At 41.7% G+C, this 15,978-nt stretch overlaps 1 protein-coding gene across 12 annotated transcripts in view; it reads right to left on the bottom strand.

The window, feature by feature from the left end:
• Positions 1-15,978, bottom strand: part of SUSD1 (sushi domain containing 1) — a 52,151-nt gene that overhangs the window by 18,755 nt on the left and 17,418 nt on the right. For all 12 annotated transcript variants that reach the window (XM_040579505.1, XM_040579509.1, XM_040579510.1 and 9 more), the window contains 4 exons: positions 12,632-12,726; positions 10,591-10,780; positions 9,485-9,579; positions 8,183-8,369 (listed from right to left, as the gene is read on the bottom strand). In XM_040579505.1, the coding sequence (XP_040435439.1) occupies positions 8,183-8,369; positions 9,485-9,579; positions 10,591-10,780; positions 12,632-12,726 (567 nt within the window). The remainder of the gene's footprint in view (positions 1-8,182; positions 8,370-9,484; positions 9,580-10,590; positions 10,781-12,631; positions 12,727-15,978) is intronic.

Below are 15,978 nucleotides of genomic sequence, written 5' to 3'. Positions count from 1 at the left end.
AGCAGGCAGCAAGCTCAGGCGTTCTCTTGCGAGAGGAAGAGCTGACAATAATATTGAACAGGGAGACTACACGAGCTTATGAGACAAAATTAAAAGGAAGAGAAGAGAAATGAAGCGCTGAAGTGCTCATGCCACAATAATTCCATAAGTGTGAAATTCCCTACCGGTTGCTCTAAAACCAGTGTGACTAGCTGAGCCATCCCAGGCCCGTGCCGGGAGAGCTGACACCACACAGCCACTGCTGCGGCTTTGCAGCAGCAAGGTCCTGCACCACGGCCCAGCCCGGGGAGGGCACCCAGCACCGTCCGAGAGGGAAACCGGGCACACGGGCCTCCCTCGAGGGGAAGAGCCCCCCTGGCCACACATGGGGGTCTCTGCAGCAGCGCTCCCATGGGCCGAGCTCCAGATGGTGGGCAGCTTCAGGGGGCAGCCAGGCGGCATGCGGAGCCGGGAGCGCGCTCGGTGCCACCTCTGACGCAAGCCCCGCAGCAAGGCCGAGGGCCTGTCTTGCAGCCAGCCTTGAGAGCTCGTGCCCGGCACACGGGGCAAGGTGAGCCGGGGAGAGTTTAGCTGCTGCGATACCACTGTGGATGGGCCACGATGCCGAGCGGCTCTCTCTGCAGCCTGCTAGCGTTGCTTATGCTGACGGGCTCCTCTCTTCAGAGTCAATCTGCCTACAACTTGCTTTTTCTTGTACGGGCCATTTCCAGGCTGCATGGTGCTTGCGCGTTGCCCCTGAGGCACAGGAACAGGCAGAGCAATGCCCTCAGGTTCCCAAGGGTAGAGCCCACGGGACCACCCAGGGAGGAGGGGGCTTGCAGCAAGCCTAGGAAAAGCAGAGCAGGATCAGAGCCAGGCTGCACTGGCCGCTGGCTGCCCCACAGCGACACAAAACGCTGACACGTGGCCAGGCAGGGACAAGTCAAGTTTTTGTATTAGCTGCACAACAGGGAAAGAGAGGGGAATGCAGAAGCGGCTGCCAGGCAGGCGGAAACACCAGGTCCGCGGCAGAGAGGCACAGGGCACAGCAGCCCCGGGACAGGATGGGACAGCAGGCACACGGCTAGTCTGTCACGTCACTCCTCTTCACTCTACGCCCCAACCTGACGATGCTGCCACGTGGATCAAAGTGGCTCACGAAACCACATCTCCCGGCTCAGGCCTACCCCAACATTTCTATGGCTTGCCATCCGCCGTCATCTCCTCTGGTCCTTCCTGCGGCACCTGGCCCTTGTGACCGCAGGAACACAAGTCTAACCTCTGAAATACAACCTACCAACCGCTTGAGTTTTCATCCCTGCTGTTCTGCAGACCCAGCGAGAGGTGCTCAGGGTCTGCCTGCAGCATGGCAGCCGGGTGCTCTTTGCTCTGGGTGCCTGGCTTAGGGGCGCGCTTGGCATTTCCACAAGCGTGGACCTGGTGCGACGGCATCCTAACCTCCGCTACAGAGTTCTGTGCTGGGATCCTGCAAAGAGCCAGCACTGCTCCCACCCCAGTTCCTAAGCCGATGTCAGGACCTCGCCTGGGGGGCAGAGGGGCACTGCACTGAGCTGGAGTTGCAGAGTGAGCGTCCAGCCTTGCAGCGGCAGCTGCTTCCTACATCCCCCGCCTGTGCTCCCAGCTCTGCGGCGCTGCCTTCCACCCCGACCTCAGCAGAGCGCAGGCGCCCTTTGCGTGACTTGGAGCTGGCGGGACAGGATGCGTGGCACAGGGGACCAGCAGCTGTCCAGACGCACCAAGATGAAGGCGCTGACACTGTACCCGGCCACGGCACAGGAGGAAAACTGGATCAGGGAAAACTCCCCAAAGTGTTTTTTCAACTAAAAGGCAGAAAGAAATGCACCCCTTCTTTTTGCTCCGTCTTTTTTTCTCTCTGGTGACACATCCTCCCGAAGTAAACTGTTTGGAAATCAGTTTAACTGCTGGTAGTGGCAGGTTGTGGCAGAGCATGCTGGCTGCAGCTGTCACGCTGACAGGGGCGCTCGCTGGCACTGGCATTTTCATACAGCAAGACCTGGAGCCCCCAGCACAGTGACCCTGGGGCACAGGGCACACTTGGGGGTAAGCTGCAGGAGGGGAAAACCACGGCGTGCTGCTCCACAATGGGGTGGGCAGGACACGGCGGCAAGCAGGCTGGTAAGATGGAGCGACACTGGAATTGCCACAGCTGCCCAGCAGGTTTGCTCCTTCCCTGCTGAGGACTCAAATGCCCTCTCTGCTCCTCTGTGCTGAAAAACAACAAATTTCAGTGCTTCCCAAGTACCACTTTTTAGAGCCAGGCAGAGTGCAAACAGAGCGGGTCTCCCTGCTTCCTCACAAAGGGAGGGGGGCAGGTGGGTTTTAGATGTATTATTAATGCTCTTCACTGCTTTCATAAGTCTTGCTGTATTGCACAGGTGACATCAACAGCAATGCAAGACAGCACTATCAGCAGCTTAGCAAAACAGGAAGTGTAACTGTAAGCAGCTGAGCTTTAACAAACTATCGGGGTGTAGGTCATCAGCTTGATGACACCAAGCTGAGTGGTGCGGCTGATGCCCCTGGGGCAGGAGCCCATCCAGAGGCACCTGGACAAGCTGGAGAAGTGGCCCCATGAGCACATGAGAACCTCACCAGGTTCAACAAGGCCAGTGCAACAAGGTCCTGCACCTGTGTCAGGGCAGCCCCTGGTACCAACACAGGCTGGGGATGCAGGGCTTGGGAGCAGCCCTGCGGAGAAGGGCTTGGGGGTACTGGCAGGTGAAAAGCCGGCCACAGCCATGAGCCGATAAGTGCGCTCACAGCCCAGAAAGCCACCCATGTCCTTGGCTGCAGCACAAGCAGCACAGCCAGCAGGTGCAGGGAGGAGATTCTGCCCCTCTGCTCCACTCTGCTGAGACCCCACCCGCAGCGCTGCATCCAGCTCTGGAGCCCTCAGCACAGGAAAGACATGGACGTGCTGGAGCGTGTCCAGGGTGGCACAGAAGTGATCAGAGCGCTGCAGCACCCCTCCTGTGAGGAAAGGCTGAGAGACTTGGGGTGGTTCAGCCTGGAGAAGAGAAGACTCCGGGGAGACCTTATTGTGGCCCTTCAGTACTTACAAGGGGCTTATCAGAAAGATGGGGACAGACTTTTTAGCAATAGGATGAGGGGTAATGGTTTTAAACTAAAAGAGGGTAGATTCAGGCTAGACATAAGGAAGAAGTTTTTTACAACGAGGGTGGTAAAAAACCACTGGCACAGGTTGCCCAGAGAGCTGGCGGATGCCCCATCCCTGGGAGCGCTCAGGGTCAGGTTGGATGGGGCTTGGAGCAACCTGCTCTAGTCGAAGGTGTCCCTGCTCATGGTAGGATGGTTGGACTAGATGACCTTTAAAGGTGCCTCCCAACCCAAACCACTTTATGATATGTGATACAATCATATATGTGATACAATCATGATATGATTGTATCTTAACAATTGATAATAATGTATACATGAAAAAGTCACACATAAATTCAGAGCTGAAAAAGAGCTCACAATCTCTTTTCCTCCCTGTTGTAGCCTATTCTTGTATTCTTTTTTTCCATTTCACATTTCATTAATCTTATTTAATGCTAGTTATACTAACCAATGGAGGACAACACGCAGGCTAATCCACATACATCACTGCAAATCTGTAAAGGACTACCTGAAGTAATACTAAAGAACCCTTGATTCACACAGACAGAGAAGACAAAAAAGCAAATAATTTTGTTCAGCTTGTAAAGCACTGGCTATAAAGCACATACTATGCCACCTATATCAATTGCTTTGTAAATAGAATGGTAAGTGGTGATCAGATGGATCATGACGTCACAAATATTTAAGAAAAAAATCTTGCTATGAAGAAGTCAGAAAAAGAAGCGTAGTTCATATGAACTTAAATATCAAACATTTGAATAGTCTGTGCGTAATAATACAAAATGCAGGCATGATCATATGTATGCAGGAGTTTACAGGATTGGCAGCTAATTTCCTCCCTAGATTAAAAAAATAAAACCATGTTTAGGTTTTAATCATCCTCCTTTCCCCATTACATAAATCAGGAACTCCCTTCTTTGCAGTACTGGTGCTCTGAAGGTGCACACTATAATGGACTGCCTTTCTGGAGGTACATGATGTGCTGTCAGAGTAAGAGCTGTCTGATCACATCTCCAGCAGTCTTTCATTTCCTCACTGGAAAGCTGTTTTGGTTTTTCCCTTCTTTGCCAGGCCTTAAAGAAGTCCCTATATGAAAGAACACGTATAAATCTTTTCCATTATACAACAGAGCAGAACAATAATAACAAGTATTAAAAGATAATAAGTATCCTTTACGTGTGTGTACACTCATGGGCGGGCAAACAAATTAGACATCACAAACTGATCTGTAATGTAGAACATTTTTCACATACTGAGACAGAAGTGGAGGGCTCTAGAAGATTATACCTAGTATGTAATGGAATTTATTCTTCTGTTTCAAGACCCTTTCTAGACTCCCTGCTTGTGAGCCTACTTTCTGACTTACATGTTCATATGGAGAGAGAGAGGATACACACATGAGTATATGGCCTGCAAGTATATCCTGGACCAAAACAAAAAGAACAGCACCTGAGAAACATAGGAACCACAACCGTGTGAGGGACACAGGCTCAAGGTCAAACCTACCCAAACCCACTGAAAAGTGCATGCACAAATATGTAAGACATGGCAGCATGCCTGAACAGTAAGCATTGAACAAATTCAAAACACCCTGGTTCTAAGCAATAAATCAAGAGGAGATAATGAGAAATCATCATTGAATCTAATATGAATTATTTTACAAGAAGATAATGTAATCCAGTAATTCAGGCACAAAAGATCTATTTCTAGTGTCCAGGAGATTTTCTGCCTTGTAAGTATGATGTCTTAGGTCACAGTGGTCTAAACTAAAAATAACTAGCTGGACACTGTAAATAAGTAGACATTCATGAGCTTCCCAAAGACCACAATTCTGTCATATCCATCATAAAGAATCTATCCCAAAGCAAAGCTCGCAAACAGATTTAAGTATCAGTAGTATTTTCATGTGGCTCAAGTGAAGATATTACTCTTATTTAGGCTATTAGAAGCAAAAGCATTAGCCCTTCTCTATTACTCTGGTTTTCAAACACTTCAAAGTGGTTTACAAAATTCAGTCATCTAAAATTCTTATGTGAAAAAAGATAATGCAATTAAGAACAATGTCTTGTCTGAGCATGCCTTAATAAATGATCTTCAAAAGGAAAAGGAATAGAGCAATGTCTAAGTAGCATAATCCCAACAGAAGTAATGAATGAGAAAAAGTACACTCACAAGACACTCCTTTTCTTCCTTCAGAAACAAACTTCCTTCTTGCTTAAAAGACATTCTTGCTACCATCTTCTTAAAACTAAAATATAATCACTGCCTAATCATTTTTCATAATTGACTCTATTTCCTATCTCAAGTAGACAGATGCTCAGAGCTCTTCTAAAATAAGCTAAGACAACATAAAAGACTGTGCAAGATGCCTGTTACTGGAAGTACAAAAGGATCAGAATTTCAATGATCCATGAAGCATTTGCTAGGCTCTATTTACCATCCAGAAGATGATGGGCAAAACCAACTTCATGCTCAGCACAGAACTATTTTTAAAGGATGCTACTTGCCAGGGAGAAAAGCAGGCTTTTAAGTCCCAAGTTCTTGCTTTTTTCTTTAGAAATACTACAGATATATCTCTATTAAGGAGATATGTAGATATAAATAGAGATATAGATATTCAGGATTGATCTGAATATGTAATATTCATTCATATTCATGAATATATATATAAGAATATGTAAGAAAGTAACTTTCTTAACATACATTTACTAATCTTCCTTTTTGAAAAAAAACCCCACACTTATAGCTAGCATTTATATGCTTATTGTATTCCTTAACAGACTTTAAAGAATTTACACTATCCCTGCCAGGAAATTAAATCTGTCAGGAAGGCAGTCATCTGGGACATGTCTCTTCACAGTAGTTGAAACTCCACAGTTAAGATTTCCTGAACTCTCAAAATGCAGGAAGTGTGTGGAAGTCAAGAAGACACAACATCAGGATTTGCCCCCAGCTGAGGAAACAGACCAACTGACTGTGCATTTGTTAAAAATGCCACATGAAACCTCAGACAACAAATGAGGCCACCTCCAGTACATTAACAGTAAAACACTTTAAGTCATCTTCCTCAGAGACTCCATGCTTAAGGTTTATCTTACATTTATACAGTACCATTTATGCAGAAAGCCACCAGAGCCAAAAAATACTTTTCAGACTTAAGCTGGCAGGTAAATCGAGATCATTCTACTCACCATGGAAACAAAACCCTCTAGTTTAACAAGGTCCATGATTACAAAATAAGTGGACAATTATAAATATATCTATTACATAACTACTCTGTGTTTATAAATAGTTCTAATATAAATTGTTTGTCCAGCTAATGCAGTTCCCAAAACACAAAAGTCAAGGGGACACTGCCAGAAAAATTATTTTAACTGTATTCTTTTAATCAGAGATAAGCTGAAATAGCAATGGAGTTAATATCTTATTTAAATTCCCATTATTTGGTGAGCTTCAGAGCATAATCACTGTTGGCTTTTTAATTTTCACTCAATTTCAACTGCAAAAAGACCTGCTTTCATTTTTGCCATGCAAACACTTCATATTATGCTTTTTTAAACTGAAGCAAAAGAGCATAATACGAAGTGTTTGCATGGCAAGATTTGGATGAAGATACCTAATGACAGAGCAACAGCTACCTTTTATTGGTCACTGAAAAAAACTAACTACCAGATATAAAATGGCTCATGTAGTAGGATCTTCTTTCAAGATGTGTATGACCTAACTTTATGAAAAGACCTTTTCTGGGGCTATGCATGTGCATTTGTGAAGCACTAACTCAGAAGAAAGGATAACATGCCAACTGCCAAAGCACAAAAACCACTTCAAACAGCACCTGCTGCAAAGTGTTCTCTAGAGCTCTTCTGAGTAAGTGACAGAGTTCAGGAAATATCACAGGATGACAGTGTAAATAGCTATGCTTTTACTCTGAGTATGTATTCAAAAATTACCTCAGTCAACCAAATTCTGAGACAGTGTGTTATTTTTTACAAAGCTACATGTACTCATGAACTGACGGACACTACTTCTGAGTGACAGCTAGGGAACTTCTGAAAATGAATTATCAAATCATTACTGTAATTTCATTTAAAAAAAATAAATCCATGTCATTCTATATCCTAAGAAGTATCTTTAAGAAAAAAAGATATGTTTTGCCTTTCCAGAAGCTTATAAAACTTACATATACTATTGAAAATATGGTATTACTATTTAAAATGTGGTAATACTATCAATTTCAAAACCACCACAAAACTTGTCCTTCATAAGCAGTCAGCAGAGAATTGCTTCCATCTAGTGACTGAACACAGTTACAGACACTTAGGGAGTTACCTATTCCAATTTGTGGCCCCAAGGGGAGGAATGGTAACAGCACCAAACGCTGCACTTCACAGTGTAACAGTAATAACCTAATACAGGAAGTCTGATAGTATTCGGATAGTGTAAAACTGTTCCAAATAAAAAATGACAGATTTTTTTTATCACAGCATTTTAGTGCCATAAAAATATCTTGCTAAATATCAAAGCCGAGATTCTCCCTACAGAACCTTATTTGTTCACGTGCCTTTTATGTTTTGTACTCCACCAATTAAAGATGAAGGTATCCATCTGAGGTACTTGCAGGACTCTGCACATTGTATTCTTGCAGACTTCAGTGATACCTGTTGTCACAAATACCCATATGAAGTGCAGTCGTGCTATTATCTCCACTTCACAGTGGAGACAACTCATGGAAAAAGAGACTTAGACTAATAGGGCAGGGAATTTAACCCAGCTCCCCTAGATACAAATCTTGTGTCTAACCCACCAAATTATCTTTTCCCTGCTGTCGCAAAATGACACTTCAAAACACTGCACCCCTGTTTCTCTCCCACTTCTGCTGCTAGACTGTCAGTCCTATAAGATCGACAAAAACAAACAGCAATGAACAAGTCCGAGCATGGAAAGACCACTTTGACAATCCACCATACAACACCGAGATCAACAATGCTTTTTTGCCCAATAGGTGCTCCTGTAAATACATAAAATAAATGGTACCACCTACCTGTGATTTGTGTTGTCATGGAAACGAGCAGTGAAAAATTCAAAGCTACCATGGAAATATTAACAGAGTAGTTGGTGCCTGGCTGCAAATCAAAACAAACTTCTGGAGCCTGCTTGTGTGTGGTAAGGTCAAAGGTCATTTCATGAAAGAACTCCTTCTGATACCAACGCTGGCCTTGCACATGTAACTGTAAACGAAAAATCACAGAATGGAAGTTGCAATGTTTTAATACAGCACTTGCATTCAGTCTTGTCATGCTTTAAATTAGAAGAAATAGCAGAAAAACACATCACTGCATACGGAGGGCCAAAAACGTTGGCATTGACAGTTACCCAAATTCAAATGTTTCCAAAATTTGTCAGGAATTGCAGTCCCTCTTGATCAGCTCTGACATTGTCCCAGTTCTTTCAGTTATCCTTGTCCTAGTCTATCCTCTTCTGTATTAGTACTGTTATTTTGCCCAAGCCTTGATTTCCTGCTAACATACAGGTTTCCAGTAACAGGGCACTCTCATTGTATACTCTCACAGTGCATAGAAATGAGTCAAAAAAGCTCACATGAACACCTCTCTGGTCTGACCATAAGGATCAAGTAAAAAAGCAAGTAATTTTGACCTCTGCCAAAATTCCAAGTACTCTCCAGGATCTAGTTACAGACACATACATTTCCAGGCAAATTTACAGACCCGGGGTTTTTTTTGGTTCAGTTGGATTTTTTGTGTGTTTTGTTGTTGATGTCCTAAATCAACATGAAGTTATTAACTTTAGGCATCTCATGATCATTCCTCTGTTAATGAAAACTAAAATGCTTGCTGTATTTTAATCATGTGCAAATTTTCCTTTAAACAGACCCTATGCCTTCAGATAATCTCTGAGCACCTCCTAGCACACAGAGATTTGAGACAACAGCAGGTGGTCAAAAGTCCTGGCAGAGACAGTTCATGTGGAAATGCCCTGCTGGGATGACAGAAGATTGAAGACGTATCACAGGGCACAGTGGACTGACTGTAGAATTGGAACAGTTGCCTGACACCTGCACATGACAAAGTTGAAAGCACAGATAGGGAAGAAAAAACAGAGTAGAACAGGGGAAAAAATAAGCAAGAAACAGGAGATTGCAAAACAGCATGGTGGTTTCTCTTTTTTGAAGGTTGCTATCCAAGCATAGTCCCTGGGTTTTTATGAGAGACATTACTAGAATGAGGAACACTGCTAGCTGTGAGTGTTTGAAAAATTAAGTTTTTTTTCACATAGGTGATTGATTAAATTGTTTTGTAGATTCAAAATACAGATTGTCACTTACTGAGTATCTGTCTTCCACATCAGTTCCCCTGACAGTTCTCTGCCATTTCAAGCAGGTATCATTAAAAATTAATACATTATTGAAAGCTTCCTTTACTGTAGAGACAATAAAAAAGGCAACAACTTATTACAAAAACTTTACGTTCTTCAACTTAATTGAGTATGAGTAGCTGAAAATAAAAACAAAAAAAAGTTTTTTATTTTAATTCTGTTCTGAGAAGGAGGTAGAATCTCATTTATTTTTGAATGAACAAACACAGTAAATAGATCACAAACATTTTCCAGAGAAAACAGCTTCTGGAAAAACCCAAGTACGCTATTCAGTAAATCAAGATAGGATTTATTTGTCCAGACTTAGGGAAGTAATAATGACAGAAAGATCCAGGAGTTCAGACCTTCTGATAGAAGTAAAGTTATCATAGAACAATTTGTCACAGTTAATGCCCTTTAGGAAAAGCACATGAGAAAAAGCATTTTTGCGCGTTCCAAAGGCAATTCTTTCTTGAGGTCTGTTGCATCCATACCAGTATGTCAGAAGGCAAGCTTAAAGTTTCCATAACCAAAATACTACAGAAACTTGCTGTTAGAACATGTCTTCTCTACAACTACTGAAGAACTGCCAGAACACTGGTCATCACTGCGAAACATAGGAATATTATCTATAATGCTCACATCACTTAGGTTAGTATCACACAACTCAGCAACAGGAAATTCTCCCACAGGCAGAGAATCAGTTTTCAAGGCAAGGAACTGAAACCACTAAGCACTGCACCACGGACTGAAATTCCAGCATGTAGCCAGGAACGTCACTGCAGCAATCCGGCCTCAGTCAGAAGACAAATCCTGAAGCAAGTTCGCCAAATCTTTCTGAAGGGCACTTACTGCCACTGCTCTGTTTGCTCATCGATTCAATGGCCACAGTGAGCAGAAAGAAAAATGTCCTCCAGAAAAAGAAGATGCTGATGGTGGCTACATGTATTTAGTCAGCACAAAGAATGATACAGTCTAGCAGACAGCCTGTTATCCTGTCTGCTAGACTCAAACCAGTAAACTCTGCAGCACAGTAAGTTCTTCTGTAAGCACAAGAGAATATAAAACACAACTTACCCTTTGTTTGAACTGCAACTGTAACTGAGACAATGGTGTTTCTGGAAGAGATGGCCGTAATATTCACCACATAGTTACTGCCAGGGTTAAGATCTAAACACACCTTTGGATTATCTTCACTTGTAGTGATGTTAAATATCACATCTTCTGAGAACGTCTTCTCGTCCCATCTTTGGCCCAATATGTGAAACTATTGGAGATAACAAAAATGATCATTGTGGCTCTCCAAATTTCAGAATACTAGTTCAATTAAGCCTTAAGAACCTAGGATTACATCTGGTTTAGACTATCAGCTCAATCAAGAGAATAGGCTTGTGACTAACTGTTTTTGTGCAACAAGACAATGTAATCAATTAGATTTTTAATTTATTTTGTCTGTTAAATTTATGACTGTTTTCTCACACATTTCTACAACAAATAGAAGAAATTATAACACAGACCCTACAAACACCTCCAACACAAATGGTAAGGTGTAAGTAAATTTTCTTTCTTGTTTACAGCACACAAATGGAAACTACATCTGGTTGCTATTTTCTTTTCTCTAGTTTTTCCCCCTTGCCCCACAGAAGCAGTAGTAAGACAACACCAAACAACAGTAAAACACAGGTGATGCACACAAACTGAAACACAGCAAGTTTCATCTGAATACAAAGAAAAACTTTTTTGAGGGTGACTGAGCACTGGAACAGGCTGCCCAGAGAGGCTGTGGAGTCTCCTTCTCTGGAGACATTAAAAACATGCCTGGATGTGGTTCTGTGCAACCTGCTCCAGGTGAACCTACTTGAGCAAAGGGCTGGACTAGATGATCTCCAGAGGATCCTTCCAATCCTGACCATTCTGTGATTCCCTAAGAGAGTCCCAGTGCAGTGAAAAAGAAACCTGCTGTTTGCTGTACAAGACGAAGGGACATGCAAAACTTATCTAGTTGAGCTCAAGGCACTCCAGACTGTCCTGAACTTCACTGCAAGCACCCTATGCCTGCATCATTCTCAGTTTTGACTATTCTGAAGTGTCTTGCAGGTAGATGAATTCAGGCAAGAGCATGTGCAGAACACATTACACCAGAGATCCACAGCTTCCCAGTTACCACCAGGTACATGAAAAGCACTAGTTTTGCATTGTTAGGGTAATTGGGAACTCGCTTTTTCCTTCTCAGCAGTGCTCAATAAAAGGATGCAAATTAAAATTACATTGATTTACAACACAGGAGAAGAAAGACAGGCTGTCTTCCAGCATATCACCCAACCTTGAAATGTACTGTCCACATTAACCTAACTGCCCCGGAGATCCAAAATAATCCACTTTTTCTTTTTCACCCTATTTGTACATGCTCAAAAAAACAACCTTGCTTGGGGTATTGCCGTTCCCAAAAGATGGGAATCCTCATCACGTTGTTTTGGCTTTCGGTAACACTAACTGAACTACTTGTTTCTGAGACTTTATGTCTTAACTTTTATTCTGATGTTTATAGATGGCAATTAAAAGAAAAAAAAAAAAAAAAGAAAAAAAAAGAAAAAGTAGTTACCAAAGTTGCTTTCAATTTCCATGAAAAACAGTTCTAAAATGTTCAAATAAGAGATGGTTGAATCTCAAGCAAGGCACAGTACTTCAGTAAATCTTGCATTTCCAAAGCAAGTTACATCCAGTATCTGCAAGTGATACACTGCTTGCTTGAAACACTTGCATCAATATCAGGGACAGAATCCAAGTTTTGCAAGGTTTTCTATGTCAATGTGACCCTGAGCTCTACAATGCAATTTCACTAAAGAATAAACTTGTGCTTAAACATTTCTTACCGTTTCAAGCAGATGTTTAGGTGATTTACTAGAAAAGGACTCCAACAGCTTTTGAGTTTTTCAACTAACTTTAGGACAGGGATTTGTTTCTTTCCTAACCCAGTGAGCTTTATGTTTCTAGGCATTTTACCAGGACTAGCAAGACAAACTACCATATAAACAAAAGCCACAAAACATATCTCCACTACTGACTCAGGATTAAGCAGGACAAGGCTACTCCCAAACTCAAATGGTGCCCCACTTACTGTGTATGTTTCCTGCAAGCCCAGCCTTCCAGTTTTCCTTTGCCACTTCACACAGGTTTCATTGAATATGGACAAATTACTTAGCAATTCCTCCTCTGGGAGCAAAAAGATGAACAAAGAATGAAAACAGTTATTATTTCTCATGCAAATTTTATTGTTTGGAGCAATCGTTTCTTTCTTCCTTATTCTGTTTGGTTGTGGGGTTTTTTTTCCAAACAGGAAAAATAAAACAAGGTAGGCAGAAGCTAGGTAGTAAATTTTCCTTTGACTGCGTCAGCTCCTAAAATTAAAATACAAGGCTAACAGAAGAAACATGTTCTGAGCTAATGACTGTGACAGAGCCAGAATTCCATAAATTACCATGACTAATGAAAACAAAATACTTTCTAAGTTTGCATTTTAATGTAGAACAATTTGAATTCTAATGACTTAACAGATCTTGAAGAGGAACATTACAGTTCCCTGACAGCAAAGGAACAAGCTCATTAACTATATCAGAGTACTGCTATGTTCCTATATATAAAAGCACACATATACAACAGCATTGTTTCTTACACAAAAATCCTACAGTATATACTGTACTAAAACCTTTCATATTGGGTGACCAATCCAGGCAAAAAAGCCAATAATAAAAGACATTTTGATCTGCTTCAGACATTCTTCCTAGTCATAATACATTAAACATCTACCATGTATAGGTATTCCTGTATTCCTGGTCAAAGTCTTCCATTAAAGTGTGCTTATGACAGTATTACACCACCAAAAATGAAAAGCAATAAACAATGCCCCAGTTCCACTACTTCTGCCACCCATTCTATATTGTCCTTGAACGTGGGTGCCAGCAACTGGATCTCGTGACATGCAATGGTCTCTCTCCTAAAGAACAAGTCACTCACAAATCAACTTGAAGATTTGTAGACCATTGGCTCTTATGGATTAGAAGTCTTATCAAACTGCCAATAAAACAGTCAAGCAGATTTAAACGAACTATCTGTAAGAAAAAGAGGCTACCAGTAAGCCAACAAACTTGGAAAAAAACAGTCTCCTGAATACAACAACCTACATTAAAGCATTTTAAGAAAGCTTCTGTGTTAGACTGGAAAAGAGCTTTTTTGTACCTAAATGAATGGTTTGGTTCATTATTTGTTTGGGTTTCAACATGTTTTCAAAAGGTGTTGACATTTCTCCTTGTTTCACAATAAATAAAGTAACACAGCCACAGTAAAACACTTTTAAGAACAAGCACTAGATGAAAAGCATGAATCCCACACAGCTAGGGAAGACAGTTACAGCAACCATAGATAAATCCTTCAATGCGCCTGTGTTAACTTACACACTTTCAAGGTTGGTTTATGCCTCAGAGAAAAAGACAGAACCAGTAAGATCAACTCTGCTCTATTTTAGGCAGTTCTTTCACTGCTGTCATGAGACACAGAGCAGCTGCCATCACAAGACTAAATAGAGTATCCTCCCAGAGCTAAGAGCAAAGCTCCTTCTGCTTACAAAGTGATCTGGTCTTCAAATAGTCATTCCTTTGCCCAGCGGTGTTTTCTTACTACATTCACTGCATGACAAAGGTCGCAAACCCAAGCTCATACAGATTCTAAGCTGAAAAGCCTGTACTAGTTTGGCAGACTCTCCAGAAATATTCACACAATAGTTGATGCAATGCCCCGTTGTAAAAGCAAACATAGCGCAGGTTGCTCTTCCTCTGTATGCAAACCTCACTACCATTTCACAGGGGGGCCCTTGTAGCGTATGGACATGAAGCTGTCACTGAAATAAACAAATACATCAATAGTCTCTAAAATTCCTATATGTAGGTAGTTACTTAGAACTGCAGTGTAATGGTTTGCTTATTTTGCAGCACTTTATTTTCTTTTCCCCTTCCTTTTTTTATTTATTATTAAACTGTCATAAAACAGTTCTCTAACGGTATCTCCCTCTCCACATACTCAACAAAAAGATGCCTTATTCACAAGACTAGTTTATCTCCCAGCTAATTTTAATTCCTACATTACAAGCTGTCATTAAATATGGGAATGTTGTTGAAAGCTTCCTCTTCTACAGAGGAGATTAATCTGCATGCCCTCTAAAACAAATTTCCTTACATATGGCTGTGTGATTAATTGTATTGAAATACTGCCTATTATTATTATTATCTGTTTCACAGTAATGTCTAGAAACTCTACAGTACTAAGACTTCTGTACCCACAGAGAGCAAAAGAGTATGTTCAGTTACTGTATTCTTCAAATCAGATAAATTTTTACTAAAAGACCAAAAGGCAAAAATGACTCATTTGAGCACAGCCAGAGGGAAAATGGTTGCATATCCATGAGAACTGAATTAAAATGCATTACAAAAATAAAAAGTAAAAAAAAAAAAAAAAATTGCCAAGACTGCTCAACAAGAAAATCAGGCACTTGATTTTTGAATTCATAAAATACCCAGGAAAAAAATAAAGCAAAATAAAGTGGCAAACAAAAAAGTGTTTTAGCCAGGTATTCAGTCACAGAAAGAAATCTTTTACAGTGGCCTCCTTGGAAAGAAGTCATCAGAACTAGTAGAATTTTTTTCTGTAACTACATCAATTTGTTTGTTGTGCTTTCTGAACTTTCTTTGGGAAGAACTAAGCCACCATGCCATTGCCATATACCCACAGAATACCTGGCAGACCTTTTCTCAAAAGTTTCCAGTTCAAACGAGTAGGAGCAAAAAAGGACAAAAAGTTCTAACATCCACAGAGCAAAGACCACAACAAAGTCCTGGGCTTTCTGAGGAGACTGCTTTTCCTCCCTTATTCTTACTAATCACACACTCTTTGGATAACCAAATGTACACTAAGTGCTTGGTTTAACATTAATCCCAATAGTATAAACCCAATAACCAATAACAGCACAAAGGTATCTCTGAAAAAACTGTCCTCACACCTAGAGGAAAACAGGTTCCCTAACAGGTTAGTTCTGTGAAATTTAACAGCTCTAGTGTCTTCCACAGCTTGGGCTCTCTCAACATGAAATGCTCTATACATGCCAGGCCTTAGTATGACATCTTAGCAGACAGTGGCATTCAGGTTGTCAACATACCTGATTTCAATCAATAGCTTTCACTCAGACTCACAAATGAGATGGGACAAGTAACTACCCTCAGTTTCCTCGTAGTTCAGCACTAGAAATGTCAACTTGTGATTAACCGAGAAGGCCACTGGATGCCACAGCTGCTCCACTGACCTCCAGGTTACCCTCACAACCTCCCTTCCATCCCAAGAGAAAGGGTCCTAGAAACGATATGCGAATGCCTGGAGACCAGAGCAGAAGGGTGGAAAAAGATTCTGAAGTCAAATACT

This window comes from Falco naumanni, chromosome Z (assembly GCF_017639655.2).
Source record: "Falco naumanni isolate bFalNau1 chromosome Z, bFalNau1.pat, whole genome shotgun sequence".
NCBI classification, from domain to species: Eukaryota; Metazoa; Chordata; class Aves; order Falconiformes; family Falconidae; genus Falco; species Falco naumanni.
The sequence above is the reverse complement of the archived record's forward strand: the minus strand, read 5'-3'. Positions and strand labels throughout refer to the sequence as shown.